General features: G+C 37.9%; 1 protein-coding gene across 3 annotated transcripts in view; it reads right to left on the reverse strand.

The window, feature by feature from the left end:
- CDK14 (cyclin dependent kinase 14) overlaps positions 1-17,843 on the reverse strand; it is a 564,775-nt gene that overhangs the window by 325,599 nt on the left and 221,333 nt on the right. For all 3 annotated transcript variants that reach the window (XM_090287257.1, XM_090287258.1, XM_090287259.1), the window contains one exon: positions 40-134. In XM_090287257.1, coding sequence (XP_090143383.1) covers positions 40-134 — 95 coding nt within the window. The remainder of the gene's footprint in view (positions 1-39; positions 135-17,843) is intronic.

A 17,843-nucleotide genomic window follows, 5' to 3' on the forward strand; every position in this document is an offset into this window, starting at 1 on the left:
TATTCATATTTATAAAATCTGGATTTTTATTTTACTCACCACATATTCAAACACAAGTGTCAGCGTCTCCTTGGTGTGGATGATATCATGAAGCAACACTATGTTAGCATGTTTCAGTCCTTTTAACAGAGAAGCTGTAAAATAAAGTGGACAGAGACAATTTATCATGGGTAACAATCAAATGATATGTTTCATTATCATTTTGGGACATTGTCAGATGAAATGCACTTATTTTCTGAATTTCCAAGCCAATAACAATTCAGTATCAAGGGCAGAGGAACTAGGTTTTCATTTAGGTGAAACTCCCCATCTCCCAACCCCCAACATATACTTATTCCACCTGTTGCTATTAATCTCTAGTTAGATTTCATTATAGTCAGAGAACACACCTGGTGTGATTTCAATTCCTTTACATTTGTTAAGCTTTGTTTATCAGCCAGGATATGGTTTATCCTGGAATGTGACGAATGTATGTAATGTACAGGATGGGGCAAAAGTGGGTTTACAGTTGTGAGTACATAAAACGCAGAGTTTATTATTGTATTATTTATTAATTATTGTATTATTTTCCATACAAATGAACAACTGACTATTTTGCTGATGTTGGATGGAGAGTTCTATAATTGTCACTTAGATCCTGCTGGTTGACAGTTCTATTACTGTTTCAGAGAGGCGTGTTGAATCCCCAACTGTAATTGGGGATTTGTCCATTTCTCATTTCAATTGTACCAGTTTTTGGTTTGTGTATTTTGAAGCTCTGTTGGTTACTATACATATATTTAGAATTGCTATGTTTTCTTAACGAAGTGGCCCCTTTACTAAAAGTATGTCTCTCTTTGTCCTTGGTAATTTTCTTTGCTCTGAAGTCTGTTTTGTCTGATATTAATATAGCTACTCCAGCTTGTTTTTTATTAGTGTTTACATGATGTATCTAAGTCTACCAGTATCGTCATATTTGAAATGAGTTTCTTATAGACAGCATACTGTTGGGTTCATGTGGTTTTTTAAACACATTCTGCCGGTCTCTAACTTTTAGTGATATTTAGACGATTTAAATTTAATGTAAATACTAATATGTTGGGTCACCTGTCATTTGAATTTATTTTCCCTTGGACATTATGTAATTTAGTTTCATTTCTGATTTGATTTTATCTTTTCTTCTATATTTCCAAGGGGTTCAATGAACTCTAATTTCATTTCAGTTTGGCTTTTGTTTATTTCTATTGTTAGAATTTGTACTTCCAATTCTTTTTTAAAATTTGTTTCACATAGAGCCTGAATTAAAACTTAAGTTTAGATTACAGTGTTGTATACTGTTTTAATTTTGTGACTGATTTTCTAAAAAGCATTTTTATCAGAAGAAATACAATGACTTATATTTTCTGATTTTTTACAGTAGTTTTGTAGTGATGTGGGCCACTTTGTTTTATTCCTATTCAATCAACGAACTGAGTTCTTAGCTTGAGGGGCATTTTCCATCAATTCTTCCCTCTTCTATGCAGTTCTCATGGACGGAGAAAGGGGAGGGATAAGTGTATCTTGTTTCTTGTGTCTACTGAATCCTTAATTTCTCCCTTTTCTTTCCTTCGATGCTTTCACTGTCATGTCTTCAAGAGATAGCATTCTTCCTCTATAGTACTGATATATCTGAATCTCTCCCAGAAGCATCCTTTCTCTGTAGTATACCTGAATCTCTCCCAGAAGCATCCTTTCTCCGTAGTATATCTGAATCTCTCCCAGAAGCATCCTTTCTCCGTAGTATGTCTGAATCTCTCCCAGAAGCATCCTTTCTCCGTAGTATATCTGAATCTCTCCCAGAAGCATCCTTTCTCTGTAGTATATCTGAATCGCTCCCAGAAGTATCCTTTCTCTGTAGTATATCTGAATCTCTCCCAGAAGCATCCTTTCTCTGTAGTATGTCTGAATCTCTCCCAGAAGCAATGTTTCCCAATGGCAGCCAGTTTCAGTCCCTCTCACTGTTGATCTCCTTTCCTGTAGTCAGTGCTGGGAACTATAATGGAGCCCCAGCAGCCTCTTTCTGGAGTGATTTTCTCTGTGCTTTGTCTAAGCCCTCCATGCCCCTCTACTTTTTTTTTTTTACAGTCTCTTGAACCCCTTTAAGATTCCCCTGCGCCGCTCTCTGTAACCACAGGCTAACTGCTCTTTCCTAATGCTCCTGAAGGTGTGGATCATGTGTGCTTTGATTTGCTCTATTTGTTGGATTTATGACTTTTGGAGGAGTGTGAACGGGAAGATTCAAGATCAGGCCACCACCATTCACTGTCGTTCAAACCCCTTGTCCTAGATCAAGGCCTGATAAATAATAGCGAATCAATAAATGTACTGGGCACCATTCATTTAAGGTTCCTAGCAGGAAATACATATATAAGGACTGACTCTCCTGCCCACTGCAGGCAGGGTCTTAATCTATTCCTTGAATGAGAAAAGGGCCTGCTGTTATCAGTCAGGTCTTCCTCAAGTTTGATCTTCTTAGTTTTATACTATGGGGCCAGTATCAGCCCCAGATCTCAGTCTGATGACAGATAACACTCGTTTTTAACACAAGGCCCCTTGGTATCTATGCTTCCAAAACCCGGAGAAGACCAATTAACAATACTGGCAATTTCAAGATCTGAGCCAGGAGCAGTTTGTTCTGCACCTTAAATTCCACTTCTTCCCCAAACAAGCTTTCTTTCCTCTTATTAAAAAAAGGAATACAACAACACCTACTCCTCCCCCCAATCAGACTCATTGTGACACAGCTCATCTCAAAAAAATTAAAAAATAAATAAAAATAAAGAGGATTCAATTGCTTAAGATTTTAATTTTTATTAAAAATACCACAAAGAATGTGTTGAGTTTTGAAAAAATATTTTTAGGATTATCTCCCTATAATGAATTATGAAAAATGGAGTTCTAGGGTAAAAAGACATGAACATATTTATAAGACATTACTTATAATTAAATAATAAGTGGATTTGGTCTCACATCTTTTTCTGTATAAGAATAAAAGAACCATGAAAGATGAGGAAAATATATAAAAAACTACTGAGCCATGCAAGTAACCCATTTTGTCAAATAATCAAATCCAAAGCCCTTATTAATTAATTTATGAGCATTTTATATACTAACAACACAAGTATTAATTTAGGAGTAGATTCTTATTCATCCCTCAGTAAGACCAGAAATAAACAGAATTATCTCCTTTTACATCAATGGCCATTCAGGTACAATATTTAAGGAACAAAAGCTTCCTCTATCATCATTATTTATTCTAGTAACTCTATAGCTTCATTTTGGGGTTTTGGTATACAACCTGGAGAGGAAAAAATATGTTTTGTGTGTGTTCTGTCAAACTTGTAATCACTCATATTTCAAGTATTAATTCAGAAGCTAGTTACTGGCATTGGCGGCTCTGGACAAACCTTGAACCCTTGATATTCAGGAACACTGCAAAACCACATCTTTAAAAAGTGATTTATTAACATCAAGCATGAACCCTAATGCAAACTATGAACTTTGGACAATAATGATGTGTCAATGTAGGTTCAGCAGTTGTAACAAATGTACCACTGTAGTGAGAGATGCTGATAGTAGGGAAGGCTTGGGTGGGTGAGGCAGATTGAACAAAGAGTATATGAGAATTCTCTGCACTTTCCACTTAATTTTGGTGTAAACCTCTAAAACTGCTTTAAATATATATATTTTTTAAAATAAAGAGCTATATATGTTTTAACATACTAAAAGAAAAGGAAAATCTAAATTGCTTAATATTTTACTCAAATAAAATGGTATTTTAAATATACAATCACCATGCAAAAGAGACTGTGCTGGGCAGTCCTGAAAGAAGGTAGAGAGATAAAGCATGTAGACTGTTGAGTTCTGGTAGGACCTCAATGAATGGGAGCTCCTATTCTTAAGAGTTATTGTAATTGCTATGAATTTCCATGGTCTTCCCCAGGCAAATCTGTTTCAGGACAATACACTATCTCCTTAATCCGAAGATAAACTTTAATAAACTCATAGTTGATCCAAAGAAGGCTATTTGGACTGAAAATTATTTGGTGTGGATGGTTCCAACACTAGAAGACAAGAAATGTGTTTCTTGTGAAACCAGATCAGAAGCATCGCTGTATATAGACAATCCAAGACCAAGAAGTCTACTCTCATGGGGAGGCCGGAGGCCTTCACTTTTGTCTCATGTATATGCCATGGGGAAGTTCATTTTACACACTAAAAACCTTAGAGTTAAAATAGCTACAAATTAGTTTTACCTCAGCTTTGTAAATTTGCATGCATGAGAAAATAATTACAAAAATTAAAATTAAATCACCGCACGTGAACTTTGAAGAAACAACCACTACACAGACTTAAGATAGTTTAAAATTAATTCCAATGATTTATAAGCTTCCTTCTTCTACTTCTTCAACTAGACTATCAGCCTTAAAAAATTAAAGATTTACTAAATAGTTACCTTTCAAATATTAATCTGGGGACTAACATCACATTTGCTCATTTTTTTATTAAATTTATTTTTAAATTATTTTATATTAGTTTCAGGTATACATCATGTTGATTAGGTAACGGATATTTGAAACATTAAATGGCATTTTTAAAAAGATAATTGCCCCTGTACTAGTTCTCTGATGCAGGCTCATCCTCAGAGATCAATATTTCGGATCACAATTAGATATTTGAAAATGATGACCAGATACCTAGTCTGTGCAGAAACATGCAAAGGTGAAGTGAATTAAGGACCAATGAATCTCCTGTTGTATGAAAAGAACCTGGCTTTGTGAAGCAAGTTTTGGAAATGTATTATATCATTTGTAATCTTGTCCAATTTCATTTTTTAGGTTATCCCTCAGCTTGTCAAATTAACTGATTATCCATCCTTACCAGCAACAACTCCAAAAAGGAACTGAAGCTTAGACTTTATTGAGAATCCCATCCCCTGAGGATCCTTTGCTTTGGATTTTTAAAAATTTATTTATATTGATTTATTTATTTACTCCCCGCCCCCAACTTTCTTCTCTCTCCACTTATATCTAAATTTTATCATTTCTCAAAGTAATGTCTTCATACCCATCACTTCCCATTGTGTCTTTCCAGTTTCAATAAAATCAAATTCCTGCCATCATTCATCTCGGGAAAAATACGTTTCCCTGACAGTGACAAAAATACAAAAATGTTATAACATTTTTCATATGGTAGTGTTGACCATTTCCACACGAAGACTCAAAGCCTCCATATTTAATTCTAATAAGTTTTATTTACTACAGATTTTAGCTTTCTAAATAACCTTTATATACACTTTTAAAACACACTATCAGTTAAATAAGTACTGATATCTGTATTTGAAAGCAAGCCCTCTTTCTTTTGAGATTAACATGATGAATTCAAATTTGGAAAAGGACATAGCCACTGATGCAAAACTGATGGCAGAAAAGTGGCCTGGAAGGGCAGAACATCTGCCAGGATATCTACCAACATCAGGGTAGGTGGCGGACCTGACACATTTGGAGGCTCCGAGGAAGGCGCCAGACACTGGAATCCTGCGGTCTCCAGGACTTGCCAAATCAGTCCAGTGATTAACACCTACAAGTCCTAGCACCAGTATGTCTCTCTTTTCAAAACAAACACTGTCAAAATAATATTCCATGTAATCCCAATAATACCACAAATATACCACATGTTATTTTCTTACCATGTACACACAAAACAAATCCTGTAACACTAGCATTAGTAATTGCAGCATGCCTGGCTGGCTTCCTCACAAATTCTGAGTAAACATATGGCAGCATTTAAAATACATTTCACCAATGAGGTTTGAAAAGGTGTAATTGTACATGATGTAAAAGACCTACAATTAGGGTTGAGGGTAAAAATTCTAACAATAGTTTGGGGGTTGTAATGTCAAAGCAATACAAACACAAAAAACACTGTTGCTCATAGATAACTGTGCCTCTGACAAAGTACCAGTGGGAGGTAAGGACAAGGGAGTCCTCCCTTAGTCTGCCAGCAGGATTCAGATATCCACCCATTAAAACCTTGAAACCTTGACTTCCCACTCAGAGAGTAAACATCTCAAGTTTTCACTCCAATTTAGAAGAGATAAATTCCACCTATACTCCGATCTCATCATGATTAAAATAAATTTTGAGTTAATAAAAAATTACAAAAGTACACCGTATTTCATTTTATGAGGTTCACACTGCAGTGGCTATTTTATTTTTGTTACTATTTTTTAATCCTCACTTGAGGACATGTTTATTGATTTTAAAGGTGGGGGGAGACATCAATCTCTTGCCTCCCATACATACCCCAACCAGGAATCGAACCTGCAATCTTTTAGTGTACGAGATGACACTACAATCAATAGAACCACCCAGCCAGGGCTATGGTGGCTACTTAAAAAAAAAAAAAAATGTTAAGAAAGAAAATACAAACGTAACCTCTCTTTAAAATTTCAGAGAGTTTCCTTGGCCATTATTTGACATCCTAGTAGGAAGAGGGAGATCACAAATAAACACAACCCCTCCTTGCTCACCCCGTTTTTAGTGCATCTGCATTTTCCTCTCCTCGTTTTTATGTGTTCTTTTCCTGTGCGGTAGACTAGAAGAGCTTCTACCTGATTTCTCTAGAAGTCAAAAATTACTAGCCAAGGAGTCAACCATGTCTCAAGCGTGTTGCAACGACAATGGACATGAACTTTTTCTTCAAGTCCACACAAAGGCTGTAAAATTCACTGTATGCTAGAAATAGTGAAACTATATATATATGACTGAACCCCCACCCCAGCGCCCCATAATCTAATACTTGAACAAAACTAGGGCCTGTTTTCATCTGGCAGGTCCTCCTCAAGTTCGATCTATCATTCTTTTACTATGAGAACATTACCAGCCCCAGATCTCAGTCTGATGACAGATGACACTTGTTTTCAACACAAGGCCCTTGGATAGCTACGCCTCCAAAAACCCAGAGAAGACCAACTAACATATTGGCAGGCAGCAGCTGGTTCTGTCTCTTAAAGTCCATCCTGTCTCCATACAAGCTTCCTTTCCTCTGATTGAAAACAGGAATGAGACAACCTCATCCCCCCACCCCCCAATAATCAGACTCACTATGACACTGCTTAACTAAAAAGAAAAATAGATTGTTTAAGATTTCAGTTTTTATAATGAATACAAAAAAGACACAACTGAGCTTTTAAAAAATATTTCTTTAAAATTATTTACCCACGATCAATTTTTTAAAATGATATTGCAGGGTAAAAAGACATGAACATAGTTATAAGATATTACTTATTAATTAAATAGTAAGTGCATTCAATCTTATCTCTTTCTAACTCTTTGTAAGAATAAAAGAACCATGAAAGACAGGGGGAAAAAATGTAATAAATAATGAAGAACCCCTTACTAGCAACTAGAAGTTCTATCTCACTTACTTGCCAGTGGGTTCTGAATATTTTCAGAAGTTAAATATTCTGAATAGAAAAATCTTAATGGAAAATACAACAACAACAAAAAATACATGCAGAGTCTGAGAGGGAGGAAACCTAAAATATTTCCCTCAGCCCAAACTAAGTATAATGGGCAAAAGGGTTTCGGACAGGTGAGATGTACCTGGCACACCTTCCTCCAAAGAAGCCCTTCTTTTCCCTAATGTGGGACATTAAAAAATTAATACCTGTCTTTTGTCATCTAGTGGTTATAGACTGAATGATGTCTTTTAACCCTGTTGCCAAATCTGTTGCCTCCAGAATAAATCAAGGATGCCAACCTATTAAACCAAGCATGCCATTGTCCAGGGACAGTCAACTGACCTGGAGTCTGCACGATCCTTCCCCATATGGGAAGGTCACCCTCCCCTCCACATCCCCACTCTTATTAGGGATTTCTGGACCCAAGGGTAGGTAGAACAACATCCATGTCCAGCTTGAAGCAGCTAGAAGAGCTTGAAACCTTCGCCCATTGTTCTTTAAAAGATTATAAAGGTTCTTATGTCTGAGAGGGAGGGATTGTTATTTTTTATTGTTAAAATAATTAATTAATTATTTAAAAAGAAGAAGAAGAATATATGAAAGGGTGAGGCAGGAGAGCTTGTATGTACGACCCATGGGCATGGACTTGGGGGGGGTTGTTGGGGGAGGGGACGTGCTGGGCAGAGGAGAGCAAAGGAAAAAAACTGGAATTATTGTAACAATATAATCAATAAAATATACTTAAAAAATACATGCAGAGAAAAGATTGCTTAACTGTGTCTGTGATGAAGAGATGGTCTAGAGAGAGAAGGGCACATACATTTGCATACCCTCCGAACTGATACATAGCTGCAGGTTAACTTGTGTGTAGTACTGTGCGGTGTGATACCCATTCCAGCTACATACATAGAGAAATGCTATAGTTCTACTCCCCTTAATGATATATAATCTGATACCCACCCCCACACAGACAACATACATGCACACACATATGCACACATCATAAGCCACTAAATGAAAAAGTTAAATAATGAGGTTAAAAAATGGCATTGTATTGCCCTGGGGTGACTGTCAGTTGGAGCTCATCCCATAAACCAAAGGGTTACAGGTCCAATCCTCTGTCAGAGCACATACATTGGTTGTGGGTTCAATCCCCATTTAGGGAACATATGGGGAGCAAACGATTGATGTTTCTCTTCACCTCAATGGTTTTTTTTTTTTCTCTCTGTTCCTCTCTCTCTGTCTCTCTCTCTCTCTCAAATCAATAAACATATCCTCAAGTGAGGATTTTTAAAAAACAGAATTGTATCTTTGACACAATTTCTGCTTTTTATACTTTATATACTCATACATACAAAGAGTGAACTCTGTTATAGGGAAAAGAGGTCATAGCTAAACCGAAACACAAAGTGATGACCAATGTGATGTCATATAAACTTAATTTAGCTAAAATCACATTCAGGATTTAGAGACATGTTTTTTGTTCACCAGATGTCATCCAAATGTGGAAAGATAAGATTGTGCAACTATCTTATAAATATCATAAATTGTTTTATATCCATCAAAATGTCTACTGTTTTTATTTGCTCCTTAGCTGACTTTTTCTATTTTGAAATGTACAGAATTCCAATTCCACTGCATATTCCTCCTGCTCTGCTCCCCTCACCTAAATTCCCCATTGTCACAGACTTGAAATGTGGTATTCCCCCAGCCATCGATACCTGTTTATCCGCCACTTGACCACTGGCAAAGAGCAGTCTCCTGGGAAATAGTTCCATATTGCAGCTTCACACGACCACATCAACTGCTTACTAAATCAGTTCAAAGGACAAATTCCTCTAATACATGAAATTGCCAATATTTGGTTGACATTTTTGACCTACTAACATAGCAATTTTGCATGGTTCAACCTAATAGAGTTTACTTGGTTCAAAGCAATTTTACCACTGTTAATGTTCAAACCAATTAATCTGCCACCAAATGGCCAAGGATTAACTCTGCATGGAACAAAAAAGTCAGGAAAAATCCGTTCATCAAACTACAGTTTTGGCTAAGGGAAGGGATACAGAAACAATTTAATTTCCTGCAGGTACTTTTCTACATAATTTGAATTGTGATAAAGATACATTCCTTTTTAAAATAAAAGAAGTATCTTGTAAAGTACTTTATAAAAAGCTAATTCATTAAAAGAGACAGAAATAATACTATAAAAGGCATAGAGATGCTTAACTGGGCAATTAATATGCAACTACCACACAGTGACAATAATGAATGATTATAACTATAGTGTGATTCTTCACTCCTAATCCACCCTCACTGGGGCACTGGTACAAATCCTTGCACTAGAAGGGCCTCTCTTCCTACCCTGGAACACAGCAGCTCCTGTATCCATCTCTAATTTGCCCTTGCACATATTAATCCAAAAATGCAGAAACTATGTCTTGTCTAAACAGTTATTTCTCTGCATTATTATTAATTTGCTCAGTGCCAAAGACTTCTAGTTTTATTGTCTCTGATTACCCCTGGCTGAACTTGTAAATGATCCAGCTGCCTTTCCATACTCTAGCTAATCTTGTTCTTATTTGCCACTGGAAAGATCCACACATATGCAGGTAGTATGTGAATGATACACATGTGTTTCTTCTCGAATGTCAATATCTTTCTAGTAAGTTCTGCAGAAACAAATCTTGCTAAGCAACAGGGTTGGAGATAATGCTGGTTATGCTCCAAGTATTGTCTTTAGGCAGAAAAGAGACCACTAAAGAGCTAAGGGTTACTAGAAGACTTGATAATAGAAGTTGTTTTCTGTCTGGCTATAAAAACTAGGCTTAGAAGTTGTTAGGTGGTTTGCTTTATTGGAATTACTATATACTGTATATACATGTAGGTTACATGTACAGTTAGTAAGACTATTACAAAGTATGCAATAAAAAAATATATGGTTTGGCATCAATCCCCTTACATCCTCTGATTAAGAAAAATAAACATTTATATAATAATAGCTATCACTGTTAGGCTATACTTAAAACGACCAATCCCTACACAAAAGTATGTGAATAGCTACTACTGTATTCCTTTACAAATATAAAGAGAAGTTGAAACACAGAAAATACTCTCTTTGCCATGCCTGCAAGTCCTGGTGCCTAAGGGCCTGTCTGAGGAACACTAGACTTTGTAAGACAGCAGTCAAGGGTGGAGCACTGTCAGAACCCTCCATAAAGGCAGGGTAATTTGGCAGTAGATTTCCAGTCACAGAGGACTCTCTCCCCCTGCCTTTTGTCAGGAGGCAGGCTATTCATGTCACCACAGTCACAGCCACGGGTCCACAACAAGGTGCTTCTCAAAGTGTGGTTCTTCAACCACCTACATCAAAGTCAATGGTGTGCCTCATATCAATGCAAGTTCATTAGGCCCTATTCCGGACCTACCAGAGTGCAATAGATGGGGATGGGACCCAAAATCCATCCAATAAATATTTAGTTAACATCAACTATATGCCAATCACTATCCAACAGTTATGCACCCTAAACTTTAAAAGTCACTGTGTATGGTTTTGACATGGAGGAATGGGTAGCATGTTTATGCAGTGTGTAGATGGGTGGGTGAATGTGTGTTTATGCATTTAGTTACACTGAGTTTACTTACTGTTCCACAAGCAAATCAATAAAGACAGCAAGTCAATCAATCAGTTCATTTACCTAGTCACCCCCCTTTTCTCCCTCTATCTCACACACACATACACACACACCAAGCCACTGAGACAGATTTCCTTTGAAAGATATAAAGTCTTGAACTAGAAGGCAGAGAAAAATCTTTATTCTGAAAAGTTGATGGTATTTTGATATGTGTGGGGCTTTTTATCCTGTTTAGTTCAAAAACTCAAAAAATGTCAGCTCGTAACATTTGCCAATATGAATAAAACGTTGATAAGGTCGTGAGTGTATGGCCTTTCCAATCCCCCAACAATTTCTCAAATCTATGAAAGAGTAAGGTTTTATGTAAAAAGATTGCCATAAGAACTGCATCACAACCAGTGTATCGAGAAACACACTATTAGAAGGTCTGAGACACTACAAACAGATTATGAGCACCAAAGGAAGAGAAGTGAAAACTATTAAAAAATGAATATAAATTTTGATGGGGTTAATTGTTACCCTTGAATATCCCCTAAATTGAAATTCCAAACACACCACTACTTCATCTGACTGAATAACAAAGTCAAAGCTATAAACATTACAAATTACAGTACAATCCAGGGATAAGTGCACAGTCCCAGAGCCCTATGTTTCTCACAGCGTCGGTTAACCTCAAAGCAGTCACGCTGTCTTCACCCCTACAACCCTACGGTGAAACTGAGTCAACTGTCCGTAGGCCTGGAGAAGCCCTGAAATCCTTCATGCTGCCTCTAATCAGCAGGGACCCTGGTTGGAGCCCAAGTTCATTTCAGCTCTGAGTGGGCTCTGCGACTATGGGCAGGTCGCTCATACACGGCGTCCCATTTCGCTCCCCTCACCAGTGCTTCCTCCTGCTCAGTGCCCAGTGATGTTCAGCTGCTCATGACGCTGGACCCAGTCCAGCACCACTGAACTAGTCAGAAGTTGTACAAGATACTTAATTTAAGAAAAGTAATTTAAGGATCCAGTCCAGGATTGCCTTCCCGTCTCAAGCTGCCAGGCCTGGCAAAGCCCAGTCTCTGACTGCTCTCATTTCACCCTCTTCACATTCTTCCAGCTCCTGCAGCACAGGAAGGAGACTTTTCTATATTTGGAAATACACAAAAGCAAGAGAGAAAAACAAATATACTTATGCGAAGGGCAGAGGGACATCTCAAGTGTTCAGTATTCAGAATCTTATGGTGACAGAAATAAAACTTCATGCAAAGTTACTTGGGCAAAATGTCATTTGATAAGTTTGGGGAAAGGCTCCTCCCAACCTCGCTAAATCTCTTCTACACTAGAGAAGCCACTTTGGTAGAAAAATAATAAAAATAACTTCAAAATTTTTTATTTGCGGCTCATTATTGTTTCTAAAGTCATTATCCACTCGTCAGAAACTGGCAATACCTTAGCAGTGCTAGGTTTCATGAAGTGTACTATAGAATACTAAGATAAAATATTTATCTATTATGGTATCTATATAAGTAAAGTATAAGAAAGTTGTACATTACATATTTTATGTTTCTAGATTAGCAAGGTAACTTCAGATGGTCATGGTTGTTTAAAAAACAAAGAACAGCCATTGAAGAAAATAACAAAAGGGAAGGAAAATAGTTTTTTCTAACAGGTCTCAAATCTTCTAGAAATTCTGCACCTCTGTCTCCACCACTGCCAACCAGGGGAATTGGATGAAGGGATAATTTGATCATACATTCATGCAGCAAGGAAACTGTCTGATCCTGACACTTTGAGCCTGAAATGTTGTGACAAGGAAGGGGCTTTTCAAGGTGTCTCTGTCCCTACAGTGTGACTGGTACTGACAACAGCTCCTGCTCAGGTAACCGGCCTTTCCGTACAGGAAGGCAGCTCCTGAGGACGGTGAACAGCCCGCTGCTGCTGGCACAACCGGCACTTTCTCAGATATGTTCTACTTCCTATTGGCCCACATTTCCTTTTCTAATAGAATTTCATGGTTTCTTATACATTATACACACACTTCTGTGTAAAACCTTAGTGCATTTACTACAACTGGTATCTACATACAGGGTGACTGACTCATCACGCACAAGTGGCATAATTGTAAACCTGAGCGTCACCTTCAAGAGTACCTAATCCAAAGCTTCATTAGACAACTGGGAAAATAATATATACAGAAAGTTGGTCGGAGGTCTCAAACCCTGAACCCCTGACTCCTAATATAGTACAATTCTGTTTCTATAACCAAAATAAGCACTTTCTGCTTCTCTCCTTGTCTTAGTTTTCTTGTCTTTCTTCCAAACTGTCGCTGTGATCGTGGTCTCCCTTTATCTTCATATCTTCCCAGATGGAGAGGAAAGAAAAAACTGAAGCTAAAACTAGAAGAGCATCAGACACATCAGATATATATGTGCAATTGTTCACCTACAGTATCACCACCTGAACTAAAGAGGTTTAAAAACGTAGCAATAAGTAAAAAAGAAAGCCAAAGGGGAATTTGCAGTTCAAATTGGCTTTCTAAAAATGCCTTTATCACCCTGGCCAGGTGGCTCTGTTGATTGGAGCATCATCTTGTACACCAAAAGGTTACGGGTTCAATCCCCAGGCAGGGCACATGTGAGAAGCAGCCAGTGGATGCTTCTTTCTCATATTGATCCCCTCTCTCTGTCTTTCTCTCTCTCTCTCTCTCTCTCTCTCTCTCTCTCACACAATAAAAACATTGCCTCAGGTGAGGATTAAAATTGCCTTTATCTGATCAAAACACTTGTCTTCTTAAACCCCTCCATTAGCTGCTCCACCCTCAGCCCCTCAGCTCCTCTGACTCCGTCCCACTCTGTACTCCAGCCATAGGGTGCTTCTTGCAGATCTCCAATTCACCAAGTCCCCTCATACCTCCCAGGTATTGCCTCTTCTGTTTCCTCTGCCATAGCTTCTGACCTCACACATTCCGAACATCTCTTCAGATCTTAACTTAGCTATCACTTCCTTTGCAAGCCTCTGCTGATGCCCAAGGCAGGAGCATTTCCTATCAATCCCCCTGCACAAGTTTTCCTTGTAACCTGTCAGCATCCCCACTCACTCATTATTTGCTCTTACTCTTGCTGTGCTCACTGCACTCAGTTCAGTGCTGAGTTTCTAGAAGATGCCTATCACGTAAGTGAAGGCTGGACCATGCATGCACAAATAAGCAAACTAAAATCCTTAAATGATCTTCCACAAATTGCCATAAGCAGCACAATTCCCAGTATTCCAGTCTGCTGCAGCTCAGCAATCTCATCACACGGTGTTTAGTTCAGCCCAGATACAATGATCAAAATAGTTTCATTCTCATTTCTGTAAAAACTGACAAACACCCTGAGGCTATATATTTCACTCAATTTTTAAAAGAAGCGAAGAAACATCATATAGGATATCATTAACAGTTCTCCTTTTATAAGCAAGTGAAATGCTATCTATTAACGCTATAACTAAAAAGGCACTATTTTATTTCCATTCATTCCAGATTTTGAAAAGATGGTAAAATATTTGTTTGAAACTATAATTTACTTCTGAAAACTCATGTTGGAAACTAAAATTACATCCTAACATTTTACCCAGCATGAGATAAGCTTATAAACAATAAGGCATCACCAATGACAGAAGGAAGATGTTCTAAACTATACGTGGGTTTATGGTAGAGTCAAATCCAACCCACAGACTTGGTGCAGTCGGCCTGTGCTATGTTTTAAAACTTTATTAAGCATTTAAAAATTGGAGGATCTCATGCAAAATGCACAACTTGAGCTTTTCCAGAAAAACCAGATGTGGGTATGTCAAGAGCTACACAAGTGGCCTCTCATACAAGACATCATTGCTATGGTCCTCAACTCCCCTCTTCCCTCCAGAGTGACAGCGGCGCTGATAGCCTGTTAGTTTGTGGACCTTGAAATCTGTGATCTCTGAATTAATATTTAAGTGTCACGTGTAAAAGTCTGACACTACCTTGATTGTATAAGCTAAAGTACCCATTATGACAAAGCAGGAAGCAACCAATTCAAGTGGGTTTTATAAGTCCCACAAACCAAGAGAGTGAGAAAAGAGGACTAGAAGCAGCAGAAGAAAGAAGTATTTGTTACAGGAAGATCACCATTTCTACCAAAGAAGGATAGGCAGGAATGAAATTATAGCATTTCAAAGCACTCATCTCAAAGTCCCAATGAGACACACCTGGTAGAACAGGAACACTTAGGATTACTAATACAAGACTTTTTTTTTCCATGACATTTTGAATAGAGATTCATTGACAGATCTAAATCAACCCTGGAGGGCATTTAGCACAACTGATGCAGATAATAAGAATAACAGGGTGGGCAAAAGTCGGTTTACAGTTGGATCATTAATAATACAATAATTAATAAGTAATGATACAAGAATAAACTCTGTGCTTCTGGTATTCACAACTGTAAATTGACTTTTGCCCACCCCTATACTGTGGCCTCGAGAGACTGTCAAAAGTCATGTAATCTGGTATATTGCTTATCCTCTCTAGCCCTCTTCTCTGTAATTCTTCTCAGAAACTTAGAAAAAATGTCAGGTAGGCATTACACATCTGATATTTACATTCTAGGAAAATGAGAAACAGAGAAACAAAATGGATTTACTCAAGGTGGCAACAGTGAGTTTATAGCCCAAACCATTGCACTAGGCGCCTACCTGTGGAACTGCAGTGTCAGGTCTGAGAACACTCCAGCCAATGCTTATGGCCTGACAGACCCCACCCCCAACACATGAACAGAAGGACCAAACAGGGAGGAGGGCAACCCTCAGGGAGGAATCTGAAGCATGAGACTCAGAGCAATTTTATCCAAATAATATTTAATAAATATACTCACACACTATATGAGACCAGATGCTAATGAAATGCGAAGGGAGGCAGGTCAACAGCTCTCAAAAAATTAAAATATTCCTCATAGCCCTTGAACCTGCATTTCTCCTGGGGATTTACAGACAGATTCAAAAATAAGCAAAGATACCCTAATAAGAATGTTCTCTTCGATGTTTTAATAAACAGTAAAAATTTTGAAATACTCTAAGGTACCCATTCATGGTGTTCTGGTTAAATAAAATATGACACATTCATGTGACAAAAATTTGTGTAGCCATTAAAAAAATGCAATAGTTATAGCAAAAGTACTATTATCTAATATGTCTAAGATGTATTTAGTGGGGAAAGAAAACACCATGTTGAAAGCAACATGCTAAATTTAAAAGGGAAGTGAGAGGGGGTGGATATACTACAGAAGCTATGAACAGAGGTTTACCTGTGCTGAATGGCATGGCTCAGGGAGCTGTAAGTGGAGTGGTAGTTTACTTTTTCTCTTATACTCATTATTTAATTTAATGCTTTTTACTTATATCATCTATTATTTTATATTATAAATGTAACTAATAAAAGTTAATGAAAAAATATTTTCAAAATTCTCCTGCTTTCTACTCTCTTCTTAGGTGGGTATCTATTTAACAAAGTACTTCTTCATTCATTCAATATTTGCAGAACACCTATGATCTCTATGTACTCTCTCACCTAGGAAGATGTGGAAAAGCACTGTAAGTACTGGCAGACTCTGAAGATTTCACTCCTCTAGCAATGCAAGCCAAATTTATACTCTATGTAGCTTAACTATGGAATAGATAAGCATCCAAAAAGACTCCATTTTCCTTGGTATGACCTGTCTAGAGAAATAGTTTGATAAGCACAATTATCAGCCCTGCTTTTCCAAGTAAGCTGAAGTAATTGGTTTCCTTGTTAGATGCTACCCCCTGCCAAATCTGATGGAGTCTTGGAAGGAAAGATGGTGATGGGGTCCTGCTTGCCTCTCCCCCATTCATATGTAACAGCTCTGTGGAAGGGACCAGATAGAAAGCAAACTGCTCCCAATGAAGGATAAGGGGAGGGCAGAGCAGGATAGAGGTTGAGCCCCAACCTGAGACTGTTGGTGTCATTTTGGTTATTCAGATGATGTTCATTTATTTCTCAATGAATCACTTCATACAACCAAGGCAAGCGATGGGCCCACAACAGGTGATGACTGATCATACCCACAGCTGGCCACACCTATCCTCCGTCTAGGTCACAGTCCTATCCTACCTGTTGTAGGGAACTAGGCAACTAATGTGTCTGTATCTTTTTCCCCTTTTCCTGCTACCTCGATAAACAGAGTTCTTCTTTCCACTTGAGCACCCGAAGTACTACCAGTTTGATGGATACACAGTGGCAAACTGCAGTGGCCTCCTGCAAACATTCCTGGAGCTCGTGCATAGAATGTTCAGCACCAGCACACATTGTGGCCCCCCCAGAGATCACCTTACCTAGTCTCTCACTTTAAGCAAAATGTCTACACTCAAGTGGATGAGAAGAAGTGCACAGATAAATTTACTGCCACAGATCTAAGTGCCAAGAGAGAATAACAACTGAACAACTAGACTACTCAGGCAATGAAGAGGAAGGAGAGAGAATGCCAACTGAAGCAAAATGTGGAAACCATGTAACACAGATGCTATAGGAGTTTCTCTGGGAGAACCTATAGATGCGCTATAAGGAGTTGGAATATTCTAAGCTCAAGGCATCTGATTGTGGGGAAAGAACAAGAGTCATAAAGGGGGAGATCTTATGTACCTTAGTTTATTCTAGCTAAAAAATAAAATTCTGAAGGGATGCAATAATGACAAGCTTTGAGACAAACGTTTTC

This window comes from Furipterus horrens, unplaced genomic scaffold (assembly GCF_987537825.1).
Source record: "Furipterus horrens unplaced genomic scaffold, mFurHor1.1.pri manual_scaffold_9, whole genome shotgun sequence".
Classification (NCBI taxonomy): Eukaryota; Metazoa; Chordata; class Mammalia; order Chiroptera; family Furipteridae; genus Furipterus; species Furipterus horrens.